At 51.1% G+C, this 19,941-nt stretch overlaps 1 protein-coding gene across 1 annotated transcript in view; it reads right to left on the bottom strand.

The window, feature by feature from the left end:
- Positions 1-18,883, bottom strand: part of FKBP5 (FKBP prolyl isomerase 5) — a 20,205-nt gene extending 1,322 nt beyond the window's left edge. The window contains exons 1-11 of the mRNA XM_042013453.1: positions 18,793-18,883; positions 12,289-12,365; positions 9,702-9,819; positions 8,684-8,828; positions 8,312-8,454; positions 7,331-7,445; positions 4,023-4,179; positions 3,471-3,561; positions 2,631-2,714; positions 2,001-2,186; positions 883-1,122 (exon numbers count right to left, since the gene is read on the bottom strand). Coding sequence (XP_041869387.1) covers positions 883-1,122; positions 2,001-2,186; positions 2,631-2,714; positions 3,471-3,561; positions 4,023-4,179; positions 7,331-7,445; positions 8,312-8,454; positions 8,684-8,828; positions 9,702-9,819; positions 12,289-12,299 — 1,290 coding nt within the window. The 5' untranslated portion in view covers positions 12,300-12,365; positions 18,793-18,883. The remainder of the gene's footprint in view (positions 1-882; positions 1,123-2,000; positions 2,187-2,630; positions 2,715-3,470; positions 3,562-4,022; positions 4,180-7,330; positions 7,446-8,311; positions 8,455-8,683; positions 8,829-9,701; positions 9,820-12,288; positions 12,366-18,792) is intronic.
- Positions 18,884-19,941: the final 1,058 nt, after the last annotated feature.

The raw sequence follows: 19,941 nt of genomic DNA, 5'->3' as shown, positions 1-19,941 counted from the left end.
GATGGATGGATGGATGGATGGATGGATGGATGGATGGATGGATGGATAAAGAAGAGAGGGACGAGGAGGCAAGGCAGCAGTGTCAGAGTGGAGACACAGGACTGAGCCATGGGTGCAGCCCATCCAGAGGGTGCAGGAGAGGAGCACTCAGGCACAGGGAAGCCTTATGGCTGCTCCAGCAGTGACTGTCCCTGTCACAGCTGGCCACACGAGCCAACCACAGTGCCAGCGGCTGGCCGGCTCAGCCCCGCTCCCTGCCCAAGTGAGGTGCCCCAGCACATTGCTCCCCAGGGGCTGCACCAGTCACTTAATCCACAGCCTCAACCTCCAGACACCGGTTCAGAAGAGATTATACTAAAAATGACCCATGCAGATGGCTTGCAAAGCTGTGTCCTCTCTCATTACAGTACACCGGGTTTTGTTCAGTGGAATTTTGGATGAGAGCCTGTTCTGAAACAGCGATCTCTCTGCCCGAGCAGAGGAGCAGGTATTGCCTTACCAGCTTCAGGAAATCCATCCTATCATGTCTCAAAATACCCCTGCCAGAGATGGAATGATACTTCATTTTACTGGTGACCAGCAGTTCATCAACAGTCACCAGCTGGGAGCAGCAAAATTAAACACCAATGCCAGCCCTGTTATCAGCCCCTGTGAGCTCACACTGCAAATGCTTTTATTGATGATTGAGCACCTGGTGGCAGCCTCTGCATAAGAGAGACCAAGAAGTAAAACACTTCTTCTCACTGCAGGAGGCTCTATCCTTCCATCCTCAACCTGATCTATAATTTAATTTGGTTTAACCCATCTCATCACAAACCTGTCGAGCATCCCTCAGCACAACCCTAAAGCGACCCTAGATGGCCAAAAAGGAGCAGCACTCACCTTTGCATCCCTCTCTGCAAACTTTGTGAACATGTTGGCGTAGATCCTCCGGTCCCGCTCGTTGTGTTCCTTTGTTTTCTTCTGGCACACTGAGATCTGGGATTTCGCAGCTTTGTTCTGTGGATTCACTTCCAGCACTTTTTGAAAGTCACATTTTGCCAGCTCAAACTCGTTCATCAATAACCTGGCTTCACCCCTCCTGTACAAGCCTTTCTCATTGTCCTGGTCCAACCCCAGAGCCTGGAAACACACACAGGTCCCTGTTAACATCTCAGAGCCCTCCCAAGAGATGCCCTACAGCTGAAGCCTCAATAAATCTGTCAAAATTAGGACAAGGTGGCTTCAAATCTCCAGAGAACTTGCACCTTGCTCAACAAAAATTGTCCCATCTCCATCAGCAGTTGGCAGATCATTTATACAGTTTTATTACCTCTCCTTGCTTAAAATACCTCTGAGTGTGGCAGTCAGTGGGAGACATACCCACAGGCAAGATCAGGTAAATGCTAAACCCAGGCCCTTTTGTCTCCCTCTTTTAGCAATGACATTATTTTCCTTTAGTAAAAGCCTCAGGCATGATTTACCTTTTAGATTAACACAAATATCCCACATATTTCCCATATACAAGATGCTTAAATCTAAGCCTTTTATAAAAGATTTCAGAGTTTCCTGACAAAGACAAGGTCAAAGATCTTTTAGGGACTGGCAAAGCCCCATCCCACCCCTTGGTGGACTTGGAGATCTGCTGCAGCTCCACAGAGCTTGCCTGTCTCACACCCAGAGCAGAACCCAGTGCCCAGCCCCAGCCTGGGCAGACCCAAACAACATCCCAGGGTCGTCAGTCTACACAGATCCATTCACATGGATCTGGCTTTGGAAGAAAAGCTGCTGTAAATGCACGCCCAGGTGGATTTTGAACCCCAAAAGGCCCTTGTGGTCCTGCAGTCTCCGAGCACACAGCAGCCACAGGGACCTCCAGGTGCAGAAGGGATGCCACCATCCCACTGCTGTTTGGAAATTCCTTTTTATATGACAAGAAACTTAAAAAAACCCCGCCAAACTCCCAATGAAAACTTGCAGGAGAAGAGGAGGCTCCATCCCCCAGGCTCGTGCAGCTCTACCTTGTCACAGCACTCGACAGCCTTGGCGTACTCTCGCAGCTTCAGGTAGCACATGGCCAGGTTGAGAAAGGCAGCCAGGAGGAAGGAGTCAGAGGCTTTGGACTCCTTTTCAGACAAGCCATACTCCATTTCCAGCCAGGACACAATCTTCCCATACTGAATCACTGCCTGCAGGTACTTCCCTTCCTGAAAGCAGCAAAGAAAAGGCTCAGTCTGCCCCTGGAATATCCCGTGAACAGGCGACAAGTGTAATTGAGGTGTTCAATAAATAAAGGAAAGGAGGATCCCAACTCCTACGGAACCAGCAGGCTTGGGAAAAGCTGAGTCAGAACAGTGAGGAGCTGAGATGCCCCAGCTGGGAAGGGGAATGCAAAGCCCCTCAGAATTAGCCCTGGCCTGGCAAGGGTTGGATGTGCTGTCCTGCTCTGCAGGGAGCACACAGAGCCAAGACAATGCTGGGAAAGGAGGAGACATCTCAGAGAGCATCAAGGAGTGAGAGAAAGGCAGAGGGAGGGCAGGACTTGCCTTCCCCAGCACTATCTGGGGGCACACGGCTTCTCTGACATTGATGGCTGCCAAATTCAGTCCCAGCTCCCCTCCTCTGCCTCTGCCAGCCCCAAGATCACAAACCTTGAAGTACATCGTGCCTTTCTCCTTGACCACGGCTGCCTGCTCCAGCTTCTCCTTGGTGTCCATCTCCCACGACTCCTTGGCCTGTAAAGGAACACTTGGAGCACTCCCAGCACAGCAGAGCAGCCTCCCCTGCCCCAGCAGGACCACGCCACTCTCTGGGACAGTGTGGTCACACTCAGGGCTCATCAGGGCTGTACCACAGAGTGTGGAGCCAGGTCCTGCCCCTGCTTTGGCCAGGGTGATGGGACGGGCAGGGGATCCATCCAGTGCAAATCCCATGGACTTCTCCTGCATCCCATCCCCAGTGTTCTCATGGGCACAGCCAAGCTCTGCAGGGCTAGCTGGACACACCAGCTTTTATCTTTGCAGCCCAGGGGAAAAAAAAAAAGAGGAAAAAATTACAAAAAAGGGGAAGAAAATAAAAGGAAAAGGAGAAAAAAAGGAGAGAAAAGGAGAGAAAAAAAAGAGGAAAAGGAGAAAAAAGGAGAAAAAAGTAAAAAAGAGGAGAAAATAAGAGAAAAAGGGAGAAAAAATGAGGAAAAATGAGGGGGAAAAGAGAAAAAGAAGAGAAAAAAAAAGGAAAAAGAAAAAAATTAAAATAAGAAGAAAGTACAAAAGGACAAGGTTAGGAACAAATAAGAGACCCAGCCTTGGACCTCAGCCACAAGAATAAAACAAACCAACAGAGAAGAACAAATTAAGAACACGAAGCTCCTTGGTGACGTGTCCACTTCAGCAGGGGTTGGGCTGCAGACACGCCAGGGACAAAGGCTGGAGGCTACCCAGGCCCTGACATTCCTGTAAGCCAGGGAGGGACTGGAGCACCTCTGCCCTCACCTTCTCAAAGCTCTTCAGGGTCACCTCGTACACCAGCTCCGCGTTCCCCTGGATGCCGTATTTCGGCTTCCCAGCCTCGCCAAAGCCGTACCTGCAGGGCAGGAAGAGGCACTCAGAGGAGGGAAAACCTTCCTTTTGGCAGTGCTTGGCCATAAATGCTGACCCAGCTTGCCACCCAAGGTCCATGCCCACAGCTTTCTAACATTTTGGGGCCAGGGTGATGTTATTCTCCATGAGCAAAGGTCCCTGTGGGTGTACAGTGCATTATTATTGGGAATTATCCCTTCTGGCTGTATCAAAACCATCTTTTTACACAGGTTTCTCTCCAGCCCTGGTGATTTCCAGGGAGACATTTTCATCTCAGACACCGGACTTGGATAAAGCCCTTTCACCTGATTTTTTCAAAGCACCTCAATATTCCTGTTTACACTCCTGCTGTTCCTGCTGCTGTTCTCTGAGGCTCTCCTGGAGAGTCCTATTTTCAGGATCACCATCTTCCACAAGTGCTGGAGGCTGAGACCCACCCAGCATCCCTGTGGAGATGCTCCTTACCGTGGGCTGAGGTAGAGGATGCAGTGCTCTCCCCTCTGCATCTTCTCCAGGGCCTTGTCAATGCCGATGGGGATGTCGTGGTCCTCCCCTTCGCCCACGACGAATTTCACATCCTTGCAGTCGAACCTGCGGCCGCCACAGAATCCCTCCAGGTGAACTGCAGAGGGGCAAGAGGGGCAGGATGGCACCCAGAACCACCCAAACCTCGGAGAAAGGTGGGCTCCAAAGTGTCTTAGAAAGCATTTTATAAAGCATCTCTCCCAAAACTCAGCAGAGCCTGGAAGGGGGAAGACACAGGGCTGGGGGCAGCCTGGAGAAGAGGGATGGGGAGGGCTTGGGAACGCTGCTGAAAAGCAAGGCAGGCATATCTCGTCTAACCAGGACCAAACAACAGATAAACATCGTGACTAATATGTTCCCCTCGTACTCAAGTGCACGAGTCAAGTCTTACTGGAACTGGATATTGCTCCTGGCACGGCGCCATGCAGAGTTTATCACGGTGACTACAAATCTTCTATACTGTGCTATACTGCCTTGACTCTTGCCTCGAAAACAAGGCCATGTTCTCCCAACTCTGAGAACTCAAAGTACAAGATAAACTTTTTTATTTTTAATCTTCAACCAGGAGCTGTGCTGTTCTAGCCCCAGACGCTGGCAGAAGCGCAGCCAGAGCGGACACTGGGTACCTGGCACATTCACCACCTGGCATTCCTGGCTGGCTTTCCACAGCAAGATTATTCTTTATTTATTCAAACCTGAAGATGTTCCAGGCTTTGGGGATGCTTTTACAGCCCTTGCATTCTACTTGGAGGGTAAAAGGCAAACACACATGCAGGCAGGCATCAAGTAAAAGCAATTTCACAAGGAACTCCTACATACTGTTAAAAAAAAATAAAAGCCAAAACAAACAAACAACAAAAAAGCTTTTAAATAGAAAAAATTCACAACTGTGCTTAAAGGTTTTGCAGCCTGCAAAGACGTGAGCTTTATCTTTGCTTGTGGGGAGCAGAATGCAACCTGAGCTGCTGCAGGGCACTGAGCATCCTGCTGTGCTGGCAGGTGAGGGGCAGGACAAGCTGGGCACCAGAAACAGCCATGAGGGTCTGGGCTCTGCACGGGAGAGCTGCAGCCTGGGCTGAAGGAAATCTGTGTCCATCCCCTGCTCTGGGAGCTACAGAAGTCCTTAGGATGAGAGGCATGGACCAAGCCAGACCTGGCAGTCCCCAGTTCCAAGGGCAGGTCCAGCCCTTGGGCATTACATGCTGCTATAAGAGAACCCACAGATGGGTTCCTCACTGCGGGGACAGGACACCAGGCTCTGCCTTGTCACCCCACTCTGGCCACCAAAACCACACTGGGACTCAAGCAGAGGATGCTCAGGTTCTTGCCAGCTTCCTGGGATACATCCTGCATCCATCACTGGTGACCACAGGGCTCAGGCTGCTGTGAGCTCACCCAGCTTGGAATGAGGACAAAAAGCAAATCCAGCACCTCTGGGGACGACCTCTGGTTTCGCACTACCCAAAACCAAGCTGGCTGGTTTTTTAGGCACAGGAAATGTGGAAAATTCTGCCTAAAATACAGGTAGCCCGGCCACCCCACAGCACTGTGCCATCTCCCTGCACGTTCCTAGCGAGCACAGATCCATAATCCCTGACCCCAAAAGCAGCACTACAGCTCCCCCAGGTCCTGTGGTGGGAAGATCCCACTTTAAAACAGGATGCACAAGAGGATGTTGTGATCCTTCCTTCCAAGGATAGCTCCGCTCTGTTTTAATAGCGCAGAAAATACACGGAGCAAAAGGGGGAAAATATCCGCTCGGGTTTCCAGGAGTGGGTCAGCTGGTTCAGCCGCTCTTGGATTACAGAGAAAAAAAAGTCACTGAAGGAACATCACTCCGGTTGCAGCTCTGACTTATTGTTCTCTCAGTGCCTGCAGCGATTTTGTTTTTGAAGAGCTGAGAACAGAGTGTACTGAGTGCGGCTGGCACACGAACTTGATGTGCTGACAGCAATTTGTACTCAGATTAAAAACGGAGAAGGAGGAGGGGTGGGGGGGAAAGGATGTAACAAAAGCTGGAATGCCAGATTTCAACTGCAGCACAGGTTTTAGGGACCAGAAGTGGGATTTAGGGTCTGTAAAACTTAAAGCCTATAAAGGAGGTACTTGCTCCTGGAAGCGTGGTTTCTTCCAGCCTAATTCCAGCACCTCCCAAGATACACAGCTGAGGTAAACCACCACAGCCTTGCCCCAGGGTGGACTGCTGTGTCCCCACAGCTGCTGTGCCACCCCCAGCACAGTGACCACCACTCAGAGAGTAGAATGTGAGTCAAAAATCTCATTTTTCTTTAAAAGAGAGCCTCGTTAGAAAAACCAGCCACTTAAAGCTGCGAGCTTTATAAGCTCTCACAGCTCAGATTCAATTTCTGTCACTAAAGGGACTTAAGGATCTATGTGTACAGGAGTTCTGGAATTAAGAAAAGGAAGTAAATGCCTCCCATTTGGAGCGAGCTCTGGGTGTGTCTGAGTGGTTCCTGGGAAGGAAAAAACCCAAAACCCCAGTTTGCCTTCCCCTGTCCAGCCCCATGAAATGTGTGCTCCAAAAATGGGACCAGAAGAGGGAGATCCCAATGGGACATGAGCTCCTCCATGCTCCCATGCCAGCTGAGACCACCCCAGCCACAGCAAACCCCTTGTAATAATTTCCTTCCCCCCACCATCAGCAGCCTTCTGGCCATAAGGGAAGGAAAAAGCCCCGTTCTGCAAGAGATGTGGTGAGACCCCCCCAAAATGCCATCAGCATTGGAACAAGGAGGCCAAAGAAAATGCTGAGTGCCTGAAATACTTAGCAAGTGCTGAGGGAAGAATTCCTGGCAACTGATGCTTTGGAGGCAAGGCAGAGCCAGGGGTTTTGGCAACTGGCACATCCCAGAGCACCCTGGACACTGCACTGGGATGCAGAAGGGTCAGGGGAGATGGCAGAGCCCTGAAACCCCACGGGGATTTGCTTCTTCCGTCTTCCCCCCAGCTGCTGCCTGAGCAGCTCCAAGGCTTTCCTGGGCTGCTGCTTTTCCTCCCGGCCCTGCAGGGCAGCAGCTCTGGCAGAGCCACCACAGGGGCTGGCCAAGGAGAGCTCAGAGGACCATCCCCAGCTGCTCTCCATCCCATCTGGCCTCCGGATGGGTGTAACTGCATCCCACCAGGATGCACGGCCACCTACAGCCTCTGCAGGGCCAGCAGCTCCTTGCCAGGGATCAGCTCAGGACAGGCTGATCCCTCCAGCTGTCCCACAAGGGACCAGCACTCACTCTCCACGGTAGCACCTTCATTAGGGTTGGAGTAACCTTCTCCCTTCCTCTTGATCCTCCGGATTATTCCTCCATCCTCAAACAAGTCCTCGCCTTTGAAGTCAAGCAGCTCGACCTAAAAAATAATAAAGAAAAAGTGGGCAGAGTGTAGGGAGGGGGAAAGGAGAAGAGAAAAACAACAGAAGAGCCACAAAGCAGCAGTTCATCCCCTGGCTGGAGAACCAAGCCAGCTAATTCTCTGTTCAGCTGACGAGCAGAAGTTGCCCATAAAACCCAGATCCAAACCACAGCATAAAACATGCAATTTATTAGAAACTGGGACACATCCAGTACCTGAAGCATAACACAAAGTAACAGCAAAAATAAGTTTATTGAACCTGTGAGGGTACAACACAGCTGCTGCTGGAAGATGCTGTGAAAGTCACCCAGCGTGGGCAGGAGCTTCCCCTTCATCCCCTGATGGGACCAGCTCTGACCCTCAGCTTAGTCCGCACTCGACTTGGAAGGACTGAGCCTTAATTTAGGACAGACTCCCTCCTCCTGCCGTGTCCCAACGAGCCCTGCCCAGGGAGCACTCTGTGCCAAAAACTTAACTTTCCTACCACCCCTCAGCACTAATGGTTTTTTAGCACCTGGAGGCATTTCCCAGCTGTTTTCTCCTTCCCATGTGCATGTTGAAACCAGGAATCTGCCCACTCCCCGCCCCAGCACCAGGACTCTCCTCAGCCGGAATTTCAGTCCCAGCCCTCCAGCTCAGACACACATTTCTGAGAAAGCCCTGGCAGCGGTTCCTGGAGCAGAGGGACACGTTTCAGGAATCCAAGCTGGGGTTTTTTTGTTGTGGTTTTTTTTTTTGTTGTTGTTTGAGCTCTGCTTTATTATTATTATTATTATTTATTAGCTTTTATTTCTGAGCTGGCTGGCAAGGCAGAAAGGGAGCGAGCTTGCTCATCCACACACCAGCTCACCAGCATTACTTGCCTCAAAAAAGAGGGTGGCATTGGAGGGGATTTTGGGGGCACTGCCAGCAGAGCCGTAGGCATACTCGGGTTTGCAGAGCAAGTAGCAGATCTCTCCCTTCTTCATGGTGGCCACCCCAATGTCCCATGCCTTGATTACCTGACCTAGGAGAAAGGAAGATGTCAGGCAGGAGGGAGCAACCTCCAGCAGCCCGGGAGAAAAACCAGCCTGGGTGCGGTAAGGATGGCACCCAAAAAAACCCCACATTCACAAGTCACTTAAAGCAGGGCTGACACTGTCCAGCTGTCCTGAAAAAGGATCAGTTGATCCCCCCTCTCCAGGATGATCCCACCCTCCACCATGCCGTGGATGGACCCCCCTGGACCAGCTCACCCTTGCCCAGGCTGAAGATGAAGGGCTCGTTCCGATCGCGGCTGGAGTCAAATTTTTTCCCGTTGGCCAGTTTCCCTTTGTAGTGCACATAAACCTTGTCTCCAATCATGGGAGACTCATCTTCATTCCCAGGTCGCTTAATGATCTGAGAGAGAGAAACCACCCATGAGCTGGGGCCATGGGGTAGCAAAGGATGCATGTGGAGAGGGAGAGAGACACACACACATGCATTTACATAAAAATATATTTATACATGTGCATGCACACCCCAGTGCTGCCCTAACCAGCAGGAAGGCTCAGGGGAGAGCTATTCAATTTGCCCCTTAATTTGCCCTTCATCAGCCCTAAAAATAAATCTCAAACTGGAGGCACAGCAGCAGAGCTGGACAGGGCTGGGAGCAGAGACCAGGCCATACTTGGTGGATAAAGGCCATGGTTCCAAACCTGCAGTGAATGCAGCTCCACTCGCTCTCTGTCCGTGCACATTTTACTCACAGGGGTGTGTCAGCTCACTACTCGCTTCTTGTCAACACTTTTTTCTGAACGCTGCAGCCGGGAACAAGCAGTTCTTGAGCTGAGGATGGAGCAGGGGAGGATGCTATTCTTGGAGGAAAGGTCCTATTCAAGTGGAGAAGTGCAAGTGCTGGGGAGCAGAACTATCCAGAAACGGCCCTGAATATGAAAAAGGGGCTGTGGAGCAGGCTGGATGACCTCAGTAATGTGCTCTTTCTAATGTTGGTGAGTCACACACAGAAATGCTTTGTGGATTTACAGCTAATAATCTGATTAGGAACACAATAGCAGTGAAATTCACGGAGCAGCCTGGGCCCACCAGCCTCAACCACTGCTCCATCCTCCTTCACTCCAAGCGATGCTCATCCCCTTTGCCTTTGAAATGAAAGAACTCAATCCTACAGCCCTGGAACTGTGACCCCGAGGGCTGGGGATGCAGCCCAGCGAGGTGACCACGCACCCCAAAGCGCAGGAAGGCACGGCACTGTTGGCAGATCCCCCTTACCTTCAGAACCCCTCGGTCTTTGGATGGTGTGATGTCCTCCCCACGCTCGGCCAGAGCCGCTGCCTGCACCTCCCCTTCGCTCTTGGTGGCCTCATCAGTGGTCATGGTCTCCTTGGACCTGGGGGGACCAAGCACACACCCCATCAGCCTGGCAGGACCATGGGAGGTGGTGGAAGAGGAAAGGGTTTGTCACCCTGTGTGGAAAGACAATGCACAAGCAAGCATTTCCCCCCAAAATTAAAGCAAACCCAACACCAAAAGAATCCCAGCTATTTGGGTGGATAAAGAGAAAACTCACAGCAAGAATCTAAGGAACTGGGGGTTTTTTGGGCAAACGGCTGGAGCACTGAGCTCCCAAATGTCACCACATGAGCAGCCAAGGTGCCAGAAAAGCCACGTTTTCCATTGAACACAGACTTTTTCCAATGGTTCCTGGTGAAAAAAAGAATTGCCTACGGTTTCAAAAACATATTTCCTGATGATTTCCTTCAGACCATGGGGCTATTTTGGTAGCTGCACTGCTGGGCGACACATCATCAAGGAAACATGTGACGGAGAATTAGAAAGCGATGGGTTTTTTAAGACATAAACCAGATCTATTAAAGCCACTCTAATTGCGAAACTTTCCCACAGTCTTCAGCGTGGAAGCTGATGTTAACCAGCAGGAGAAATCATTCATTTGGGGGATTCAAAAAGAGCAAAGAAAGGATGTTTTCAGCTCCAAGCACAGATAAGTCGCCCTGCGAGAAGAATTGCGTTCCTCGCACCCGGGTGGAAAGGGAAGGACTGGAGCCTGGCCCCCCCAGCACAGGAAGCCACCGAGACACAAAGAGCCCTGAAATGGAAGAAGCAAAGAGAAAAATAAGGGAACTACTTGTTGCAAGGCTCAATTATCACAGTCTTCAGGGTGATATTTAATGGGATTCTGTGTCTGCTCCCTTTCCTCTGTGCTGCTGAGGTTTCAGATGGGAACATCTTTAAAAAAAGCATTTAAAAAGCAAAGCAACGTGTGGTGAGACCCATTATCTCACAGGTAGTTATTGGAAAACGTGCCTGGGTTACTTTGGAAGAAATCTTTGATAATATGGGTAGTGAAGCACTGGTTCTCCAAAAAGGTGATGGATGCCCCATCCCTGGATGAGTTTGGACAGAGCCCTGAGCAACCTGGTCTGGTGGAAGTTGTCCCTGCTCGTGGCGGGGAGGGCTGGACTAGATGGCCTTTAAAGGTTCATTCCAATGCAAACCATTCCATGATTCAATGATCTGGGTGCTGGGATGGTCTCCAAGCCACCACAGTCCACACTGCCCTGCCACCACCATGGCCTTCCTCTCGGAGAGGAGTGAGGAGGTGGTGGTGCCCATCCTGGCATGGGCATGGCATCGTCACCGGGGCTTCCCAGCACAGATCCTGTGCAGCACCAGAGACACAGCATCCACATCCCCCTTATAAGGACCAAGAGAAGCCCAAAAATCAGGGAAGCTTGCCCAAGAATTGCCACCTCCCGGGACAGAACCTCCCCAGGTCCTCCAAGCAGCCACGGCTGGGATGCAGGAGACGGACAGGGAGGTGCTGGCTCCGGCTTGCCGGTTGCTAAATCCCACCAAGAGACATCTAAAAATACACCCTACGCATCCTTCTCATTATTTTTCTACGTAAGCAATTAGAGGAGTCATCCAGGGAAGCTGGCCAAGGCGGGCGGGAGGGGAGACGTTCTGCGTCAGCAGCAGTGGGAGGGATGGAGCCCACAAGACCCAGCTATTGAGATGTGGTCCACGTTATGAAAGAGCTCACAACTTCTCCGTCCAGCAAAAACGGCTCCAACTAGGTTAGAGAAAAGAGTGCACTGCTCCCACTTATCTCCCATTTGGAGCGACAGGAGGAGGCTGGCCGGAGGCCAAAATCCCAATTAATTTGAATCAAGCAGTTGTAGGGCAAAAAAAAATATCTGCTGCTCCCTGAGGTTTAAATAGCGAGCAGGCAGGGATGACACTGAGAGCACAGCAAGCGTGCTGCTGGTGTCAGAGCCCGAATCTTCTTGTTTGCATACTCTGGATACAGGGAGGGCATTAATTCATTACCCTGTGCAAAAGCCCCTGGGTGTTTCTGATACCCCAAGCAGATCCTGCTTTCCCATTGCTGCTACTGCCCAAAGATTGATGTTGTAAGTCTGCAAATGAAGCCAGGATAAGCCATCCTCTCTCCCCTGAACATCCACACTGTTCCATTTCCCTGGGATATAAACACGGATGGGTCAGAGAAGCACAGAAATAAATAAAAACAAGCCTTTTAATTTTACAATTCCCTCTCCACACAGGTGTTGCTGTCTCCCAACACAGAGAAATAGGTGAAAATTCAGAGGGGAGAATGGGATGCAGATGTCTGACCCCGGGCTGAGGACAGACAGGTATCACACATGCTAGGGTTTCACCAACCACACAATCCCCAGCCACGTTTCCTAGAAATCGGCATACCGGGAATTTGCCGGCTCCAAATGGAAACTTCATGTTGCAGATCCCTCCCAGAGGCTCGCAGGAGGGGAAAGGGACGGGGAAGAGCAAGGCTGGGCAGGGTTTTGAGGGGTCTCACCTTGCCACCATGCAATGGTTGGAGAAGGTTCGAAGGTCCGGGGGGAGTCCAGGCCCAGAGACACAGCGGGGAAATACCTGGTAAGAAGAGGAGGGGACAAAAAAAATAAAAATATTAAAAAACCATATGTGCTTTATTCTAAAACAGGATTTCAGGATTGAAGAAGAAGGGAGACCAGAGCAGTTTGGAGCCACAGATCATGCTCCACCATGGTCAGAGAGAGGTGATGAAGATTGTGGCCAAAACCTGTTTTGACTCGCTGTTTCCACAAAAAGCATCTTACCATCAGCTGTAAAAAAAAACCAGATTAAGGCTACATCCTGTCCAGTTGTTTCACTGGGATGAAAATTAATGGGGTGAAAAAATAAGAGTCGGCTGCTCTGGGGTTTGTTTTTTAAGACCCACTTAGCACAAAGCACTTTCACTTCCACGGCACCACAACAGCCCTAAAAGATCGGATTGCAACACAGGAGGGAGTTTCTTGAAAACGCAAAGGTCAGGCTTAAAAACAACAAATCTGAAAGCACAGCAGGGGGATGTGGGGCCCTGGATCCTGGTGATCATTGCCCCAAATCCCAGCCCCTCGAGCTGGGCAGCAGCGCAGGGCTGCACATGCATCCTCCAGCCCCAGCACAGACTGATAACGAAGAATAACCCAATTAGTGCAGCAGCTGACTCTCTCCACTGTCCCCCTTCCATCGCAAGAACTCCTTTTTTCTAATAAAATCCCTTCCTGCTGACCAAGCTGTGCCTGTGCAGCAGGAGAGGGAAGACCAGAACAGTGATTTTTCCTTGATGAGGGGGTTTTAAGACACCTCAGCTCCAGCCTGCTGAGCAGAGACCCAGGAAGATGATGGTAATGAGTTAAAATTGGGATTTCTAACAAAATATGACCTTCTTAAGATGGACAAGCAGCTCCATATAATCCTCAGCTGCATCCCAACACATCAGGATATACCCAGACATCGAGTGCCATTTCTCACACTCATACATCACAGTTAATTAATTTTTTTTTTTCTTTTTTTTAACCTTGGCCACTTGACTTTCTCCCCCTCCTTCAAAACAAACAGGGAAGCCATAAAATTGAAACTGTTGTTCACCAACTAAGAACTGCCATGGATCAATTTACTTCCTAGCGTGCACGTTGTGCAAGCGGCCAACACCCTGGCGGGCCAGGCATGGCAACTTCTATTCAAACAAAAAACCAAAATGCAAACAGAGCTGCTTTAATTGCCCAGCACCCTGACAAGCCCCCGTGGCACCCAGGGTGAGCCCTGATTCACCAGGGACCGAAGCACAATCCCTGGGCTCCGTTATCCATGGCCAGTCCCCGCTGCAGGGTGAACACCAGGGAGACCCTGGTGCTAAAACAGTGCCACCCCACCCCATGGAGGTGCCACCCCACCTCAGGGAGGGATGCAGTCCCTGATCATCTCCCAAAAACCAGGAGGTTTCTGCCTATTACCAGAAAAGCAGCAACAAGGGAAGATTTAAAAACAATTAAGAGAATAACAAAGTGAGAAAAGAAAACGACTGCGTGCAGCCAACTTAAACACAGTGGTGGATGTTCCCATCACACTTGCTTAATCATTCTGCCTAAATAATATTTTTAAGCTTCTGAAATGGTTTTATTTAAGATTCAAGTCATAACTAATTTATTTTTTTTTCAAATATGTGGAATAAGAGGCTGCTCCTCAGCTGCAGCGAGAGGAACAAGTGAGCAGGATGGGTCACTAACCCCTGCCAGAATAAATATCTCAGGCCAAAGCAAGATGGGTTCAGTCTCTCTGCATCCCCTGGAGTGAGGTGAACACACCCGTGCCAGCAACACACAAAAGACTTTCAGAGAGGAGTGGTTTTATCCCCCCAGTTTACAATATAAACCCATTAAAAATTATCTGCCTCTTTTGCTGGTTTTCTAGCGAGGAAATGCTCGCTTGGTGGTTTTCCCAGGCTGCTTCAAAATAAAAAAAAATATCAGAGGGATAAAGCTCCTCTGAACTCTCTCGTGAGCAGCCTGTGGTCCATCCTCTCCAGAATGGGTACCCAGAGACACAACACCCTCCACTTTCATGTAAAAGGGAATAGAAAACCAAAAAGCAGCGTTTTCTTTTCTCTCTCCCTTATTTTGAAGGACAAACTTATACTGGGGAAAGCAAAATCCACAGACTTTTACGGGTAGCTGCTGTCCCCAGGGGAGAAGGTGCCAGGGGCAGGATGAGGTTGAGGATTTTACACTTGGATGCTCAGCAGCTCCTTTCCCACCTGCCCCCAAAGCCACCCCTGGGCCCCAGCAGGGATTTCAGCTGCTTCCACCACAAAAATCACAAGAAGCCTCTGCCACAAGAAGAGATCCTCAAAACACTGGAAAAACCAGGAATGCCCAAAGCCTTTGCTCTGCATCAGCAGGGAGAGGCACCAGCCTGCACCCATCCTGCTCCTGGGAGGCTGACACGGCTTTTGATGATGGCTAAAACAAAATAAATAAAGAAATATAGTAATATTAAGTGTATAAACAGCTGTTCCACACCAGCCTGAGCTTCCTGGGAGGTGCCTGGCAGGGGGGCCAAGCATCCTACCAAGCTCAGAGGCCGTTATATAGAGACACGTAACAGTGGGGAATGCAATGTCCTAAAGCTTTCATAAATTGGGATTATGTAACTGGACAGGAGAAAAATACAATGATATAGCCAAGCAGGTTATATAAACCATCTGTAAAATGTGAGAAAGTACTTGACATCCCACTACCCACTCCTTAGCACCCTCTCACTGGGTTTTCTGCCACCAAAAATGAGCGGGCTCCTTTCAGTTGTGTCTTCTCCCCTGGTCAAAACAACCAAGGAGAACAGAGCAGCCGGGCTTTCTGGAATTAAATATTCCACCTCTGGCTGTTAAATGTGAAGTTTCCCTCCCCATACAGCACCAAGTGAAGTCCAAGCCCTCCACAGGCGACTCGGAGCAGCCTCCTGGCAGCAGCTACACCAATGCTGAGCAAATTGAACTTCAACTGACAGCTTGGGGGGGACTAAAATAAACACAAAACGGGAATAAACAAGAAACTCCTTGTTTGCCAATTCTGTTTTAATTTAGCATTCCTCCGGAATAAATGCCGCAATTAAACTTGGATTTATTTAATTTTTTTTTTTTCCTTCCTTAAAGGATTTTTTTTTTTCCTTCCATCTCATTGCTCAAAACAGATTTGGGGTTTTCTCCAAGCAGCTTGCAGCCAGGTGACCCCTGGCAGTGGGAATGCTGTGTTTAATGATTTATCCCCACACACGAGGGCTCAGCAGCACCTCGAGCATCCCAGAGCCAAATCCCAAGGGGGGATCCCTGGCTCAGCATCCAGCACTGCCACCAGCAGCTCTGGCACCCAGAAATAACTCAGCACCCAAGACCATCTGCACCAGGGGTCTATAAACGCCGAATTATTTTGGGCAAACAGCAATTCCCGGCACATTGTGAAACACCAGGCTGCTCCGGTGCCAAATGAGGATTTCTTGGAGAGGGAGAGGAAGCGTCACAAGAGGACAAACTGCAGGAGGGGACCGGGGTGGCCGCTGCCATCGCTGGGGATGCTGTGAGGGGGCAGGAAGAGCAGAGGACACTGCGGCTTTGGGGACAATGCTGCAGCAGCAGCAGGTCACCCCTGCCAGCCACAGGGGTGAGAACAGGCACTGACACACACGTGTGCACAGGCACACACTGGTGAGCATCACCTGAGGGTGGGGAGGGAGGCTGCATCCCACCGGGGCTCCCTGCTGGGATGGTGTCACATCCCAGGAATGATGCTCTTTGCCAGGCAGTGCCTCGCAGAGCTCGTTTCATTAAGTGGTTAAATTTAATGTAAATCAAAAAGTACTTGAAATGAGAATATTTTTCAATGGAAGAGCAACGCTCAACGCTGCTGTTTACAAAATGGGACGCTGCAAGTAGAAGATGATTTAACTGCAGTCCCTCACCATCCCAACTCTTCACTTCTGACAGTTTCTTTACTATTATTTTCCTAATTTTCCAACGCACTCGCTTGCAAAATCAGAAATCCTTACTAATCACAGTTACTAGTTATGGAAAAAGCCTGTCAACTCCATGACAAACAAGTTATATGAACAACTGGTACGTTAGAGCACTCGTGGCCACTTCTTTACACCCACAAGCACAGAGCATTAAAATAAAAAAAGAACCCTTGCTAGGTAGTTTCCATTTCCCTGTGATGTGCACAAGATCAGTAGGAGCTTCACAGCTCCCTCAAGGGGCTGCAAAAACTTTATATAAATTCATGTAACTAAGAGTGACTATAAAATAAAATTGATATAAAATAGTATAAAAGCAGAAATAACTGAGGACAAACTATTCTACAAACAGTCTACAAAATATTTTTCCCTTGAGCCAGTCCGGGAGCTGCAGCCAGACCGAGGAGGTCTCGGTGCTGAGCATCTCAAACCTTCCAGCAACCTTTCTCCTTCTGGAAGCAGGTAATTAATTAAAACACACATAACTACACAGCAGTGATGTTCCTGAGGGATGCAGTTTCCTTTTTACTCAGGAATTATCCTTATTTTTTGGCTCATCCCAGCAGGAAGCTTATCTAACAGTGCTGGGAGAGGACCTCAACGTGACAGAAGAGTGTGCTGGGTGAACACAAATGAGGTTATTTGCATTTATTTTTTTAAAAAAGAACAAGAAAAAATAATTGCATGAGCAATTATCCTTGCAGACATCTCTCTTCTGAGCAGGATGGGCACCACGAGCAGCCTGTACCATGCCAACCTTCCCCACTGGACCCCCTGCATCCTCCAGGCCCAGAGCCACCAGCGAGGCCATGTGCTGTCACCCCTCTCTGTGCATTTCAGCAGAAGAGAAAACCTCTTCACTGACTCCCCAGAAATCTGCTGGGGACTTTTTTCCATGCCACCACATATTTTCCACAGCACAAACCCCACCTGCTCCATCACCCAAGCTCTCAGAAAAGTCCTCGGCCACCCCTTCCTCCACCAGCACCCCTGGGGGGGTACCCAGCTCCATCACACCCTTTCCTCGTCCTCCTGCACCCCACAGGGTGCTGCCATCACCCACCAAGCTGGGGATGATGACCAGCACCCCTTCAAGGACCAGCAACCCACCCAGGACCCCACCATCCCACCCCTGTGCTGCGAAACTCCCAGCACCATCTGGATTCCTGCTTAGCCCCACACTCCTGGTTAACCCCCTGTGGACGTTGTTCCCTCTCTGTCAGGGATGTTTCTGTCCCCTCCCCAGCAATTTTGTCCCATTTCCAGAGTACCAGGCTGGAAATACAACCCAAGTGTCTTTGAGTTGCAGCACTGCCACCCAAATCAAAGCCACAGCACCCTTGGGAAAGGCAGCCCTTAAAAGCCAGAGACAGGCTCTGCCAGACATATTTAATGATTTTCTTCTCCCTAGACCTTCAACAGGACAGGCAAGGAGGCAGGAGGGAGGCAGCTTTCTCATGTTTTAAAGGAAGGAGCAATTTGTGCTTTCAACTTTTTTAACTTTTAATGCCAGTTCCCAGGTTGGCTTTGATACCCCAGAGATGTCCTCAAACCCACTTCAAGTTAATAGCTCATTAGGGTGAGACACTATTTAAACTCTATTTTTAAAAACATAAAGTATCAGATCCTGGCTTGCTGCTTCTTTTTTTTTTTTTTTTTTCTCTCTTTCTTTTCTTTTTCTTTTTTTTTTTAAATTTCATTTTTAAGGGTATTTTTATTTTTCGCACCGGCACAGTGAGGACAGAAGAGCGGTGTAGCATTGGAGCCTCAGCTGGAAGCTGCAGCCTGGGGACACACTGATGACAGACGTGTCTCCCATGAGTTCCTACAGCCCATTGTGTAAAATACAGTTTCCTGAGAACAGCAAGCTCACTCGAACGTGCATTTTAAAAACAGAAGCTCTGAAAGAGTTTTTATGCCCGGAGAGGAGGGAAAAATCGCAGACGCTTAAAAAAAAAAAATCACATTTACCTTGTGCAACCACTTCTACCTGCTGCCAAAGGCTCTGTACAGTGATGCACACACCCTGCGGGGTCTCTCTGGTAGGTGGTGTCAAAAGAAACGCTTCGGCTGCTCCCGGGAGCCTCGGATGGGGAGGTGAAGTGGGGAAAAGAAAAATCCCCTCCGGCGAGCAGCATCCCGGGATGTCCGGGAGCATCCCAGTGCCCCCAGCACCGCCCGGGCACCGCCGCGTGAGCTCCTCCCGGGGGGCTCCACGGGGCAGGAACCCCGCTCCTATCCTCACCCCACAGCATCCGCGGAGGGCACCATCTCCTTCCGAACGCCCCAGCCCCACGCGGGACCCCGATGACCGCAACAGATCCCCCGGCGCCGTCCATCAGCCCCGCGCGCGCCCGTCCCCAGCCCCACGCTGCCCCACGCTCACGCACCCCCCTGACCCACGGCACTTCGCCAGCCCCACACAGGGTGCCACAGCACCCCACAGCACCCCACAGCCCCGCGCGGGGCACCCCGAGCCCGCGGGACCCACCTGTCGCTGTGGCTGTCGCCGCTGTCGCCGCCGCCGCCCGGCTCCGAGTGCTCCGCGCTCCCGCCCGGCCGGGCCGCCCCGCCCGCTGCCCCGGTCCCGCCCCTCCCGTGTCTCATTGGCTGTGCCGCCTGCCCGTCTCGGGTTTCGTATTTCTATTGGCTGAGGTGGCGGAGATATGCAAATCAAGCGCTGTGCCCGCCTCCGGCCGCGCGGTCCCCGCGCACTCGGCGGGGTGGGACCGGCGGGGACAGCGGAGAGGGGAGAGGGGACAGGGGACAGGGGACAGCGGACAGGGGACAGGGGACAGCGGACAGGGGACAGGGGAGAGGGGACAGGGGAGAGGGGAGAGGGGACAGGGGACAGCGGACAGCGGACAGGGGACAGGGGACAGCGGACAGGGGAGAGGGGACAGGGGACAGGGGAGAGGGGACAGCGGACAGGGGACAGCGGACAGCGGACAGGGGACAGCGGACAGGGGACAGCGGACAGGGGACTGCGGACAGGGGACAGGGGACAGCGGACAGGGGACTGCCCGGCCCTGGGAGGTGCCCCGCGGTGTTTGGGCCCCGGGCAATGCCCCGGGGAGTCAGCTCCACGCCGTGCTGCGAGAACAGCCCGGCCACGCGCTGTGCTCCTCAGCCCCCGGGCTGCCCCCCACCCCTTCATGCGACCCCCGCAGGGACACCCCAGCCCCAGAGGTGTCCTGGCTGCCCCCCTGCAACGCCCCAAGGGTACCCCAACCCCTGCCGGCTCCTCCGGGTGTGTTACAGGAAACACCGCGCTGGAGAGTGAAAAATTGCCTCATGGTTGGGGACAGAGAGATGTGGGTTTGGAGGACACAGCCACTGCTGGAACACGCAGAAATGTTCCAGCTCGGAATGAAGGAAATAAGGTTTTTTGTCAAGAGCTGCCCCAAAATACCCCCCGAGATAAGAAATCAGTACTTTTGCGATTAAACACCTCATCGCTGCTCATACACGTTCAGCTCGCTGCGGCTCCTGAGCCAAGAGGGGCAAAAAAAAGTTTGGGGCAGATTTAAATCGGGACATCTCCGAGTGCTTTTATAAAGTGGTCATTTTTTACCAGGTCTGTGTTGTAATGAGTGCCTGCAGCTCCCAACCTGCGCGCTGATTCCCACCTGTTGATCCG

The sequence above is a fragment of the Corvus kubaryi genome, unplaced genomic scaffold (genome assembly GCF_017639235.1).
Source record: "Corvus kubaryi isolate FWS band 111438036 unplaced genomic scaffold, C.kubaryi_AGA036_p1.0 split1-37355, whole genome shotgun sequence".
Taxonomy (NCBI): domain Eukaryota; kingdom Metazoa; phylum Chordata; class Aves; order Passeriformes; family Corvidae; genus Corvus; species Corvus kubaryi.
Note: the sequence above shows the minus strand (reverse complement) of the source record. Positions and strands in the feature narration are given on the sequence as shown.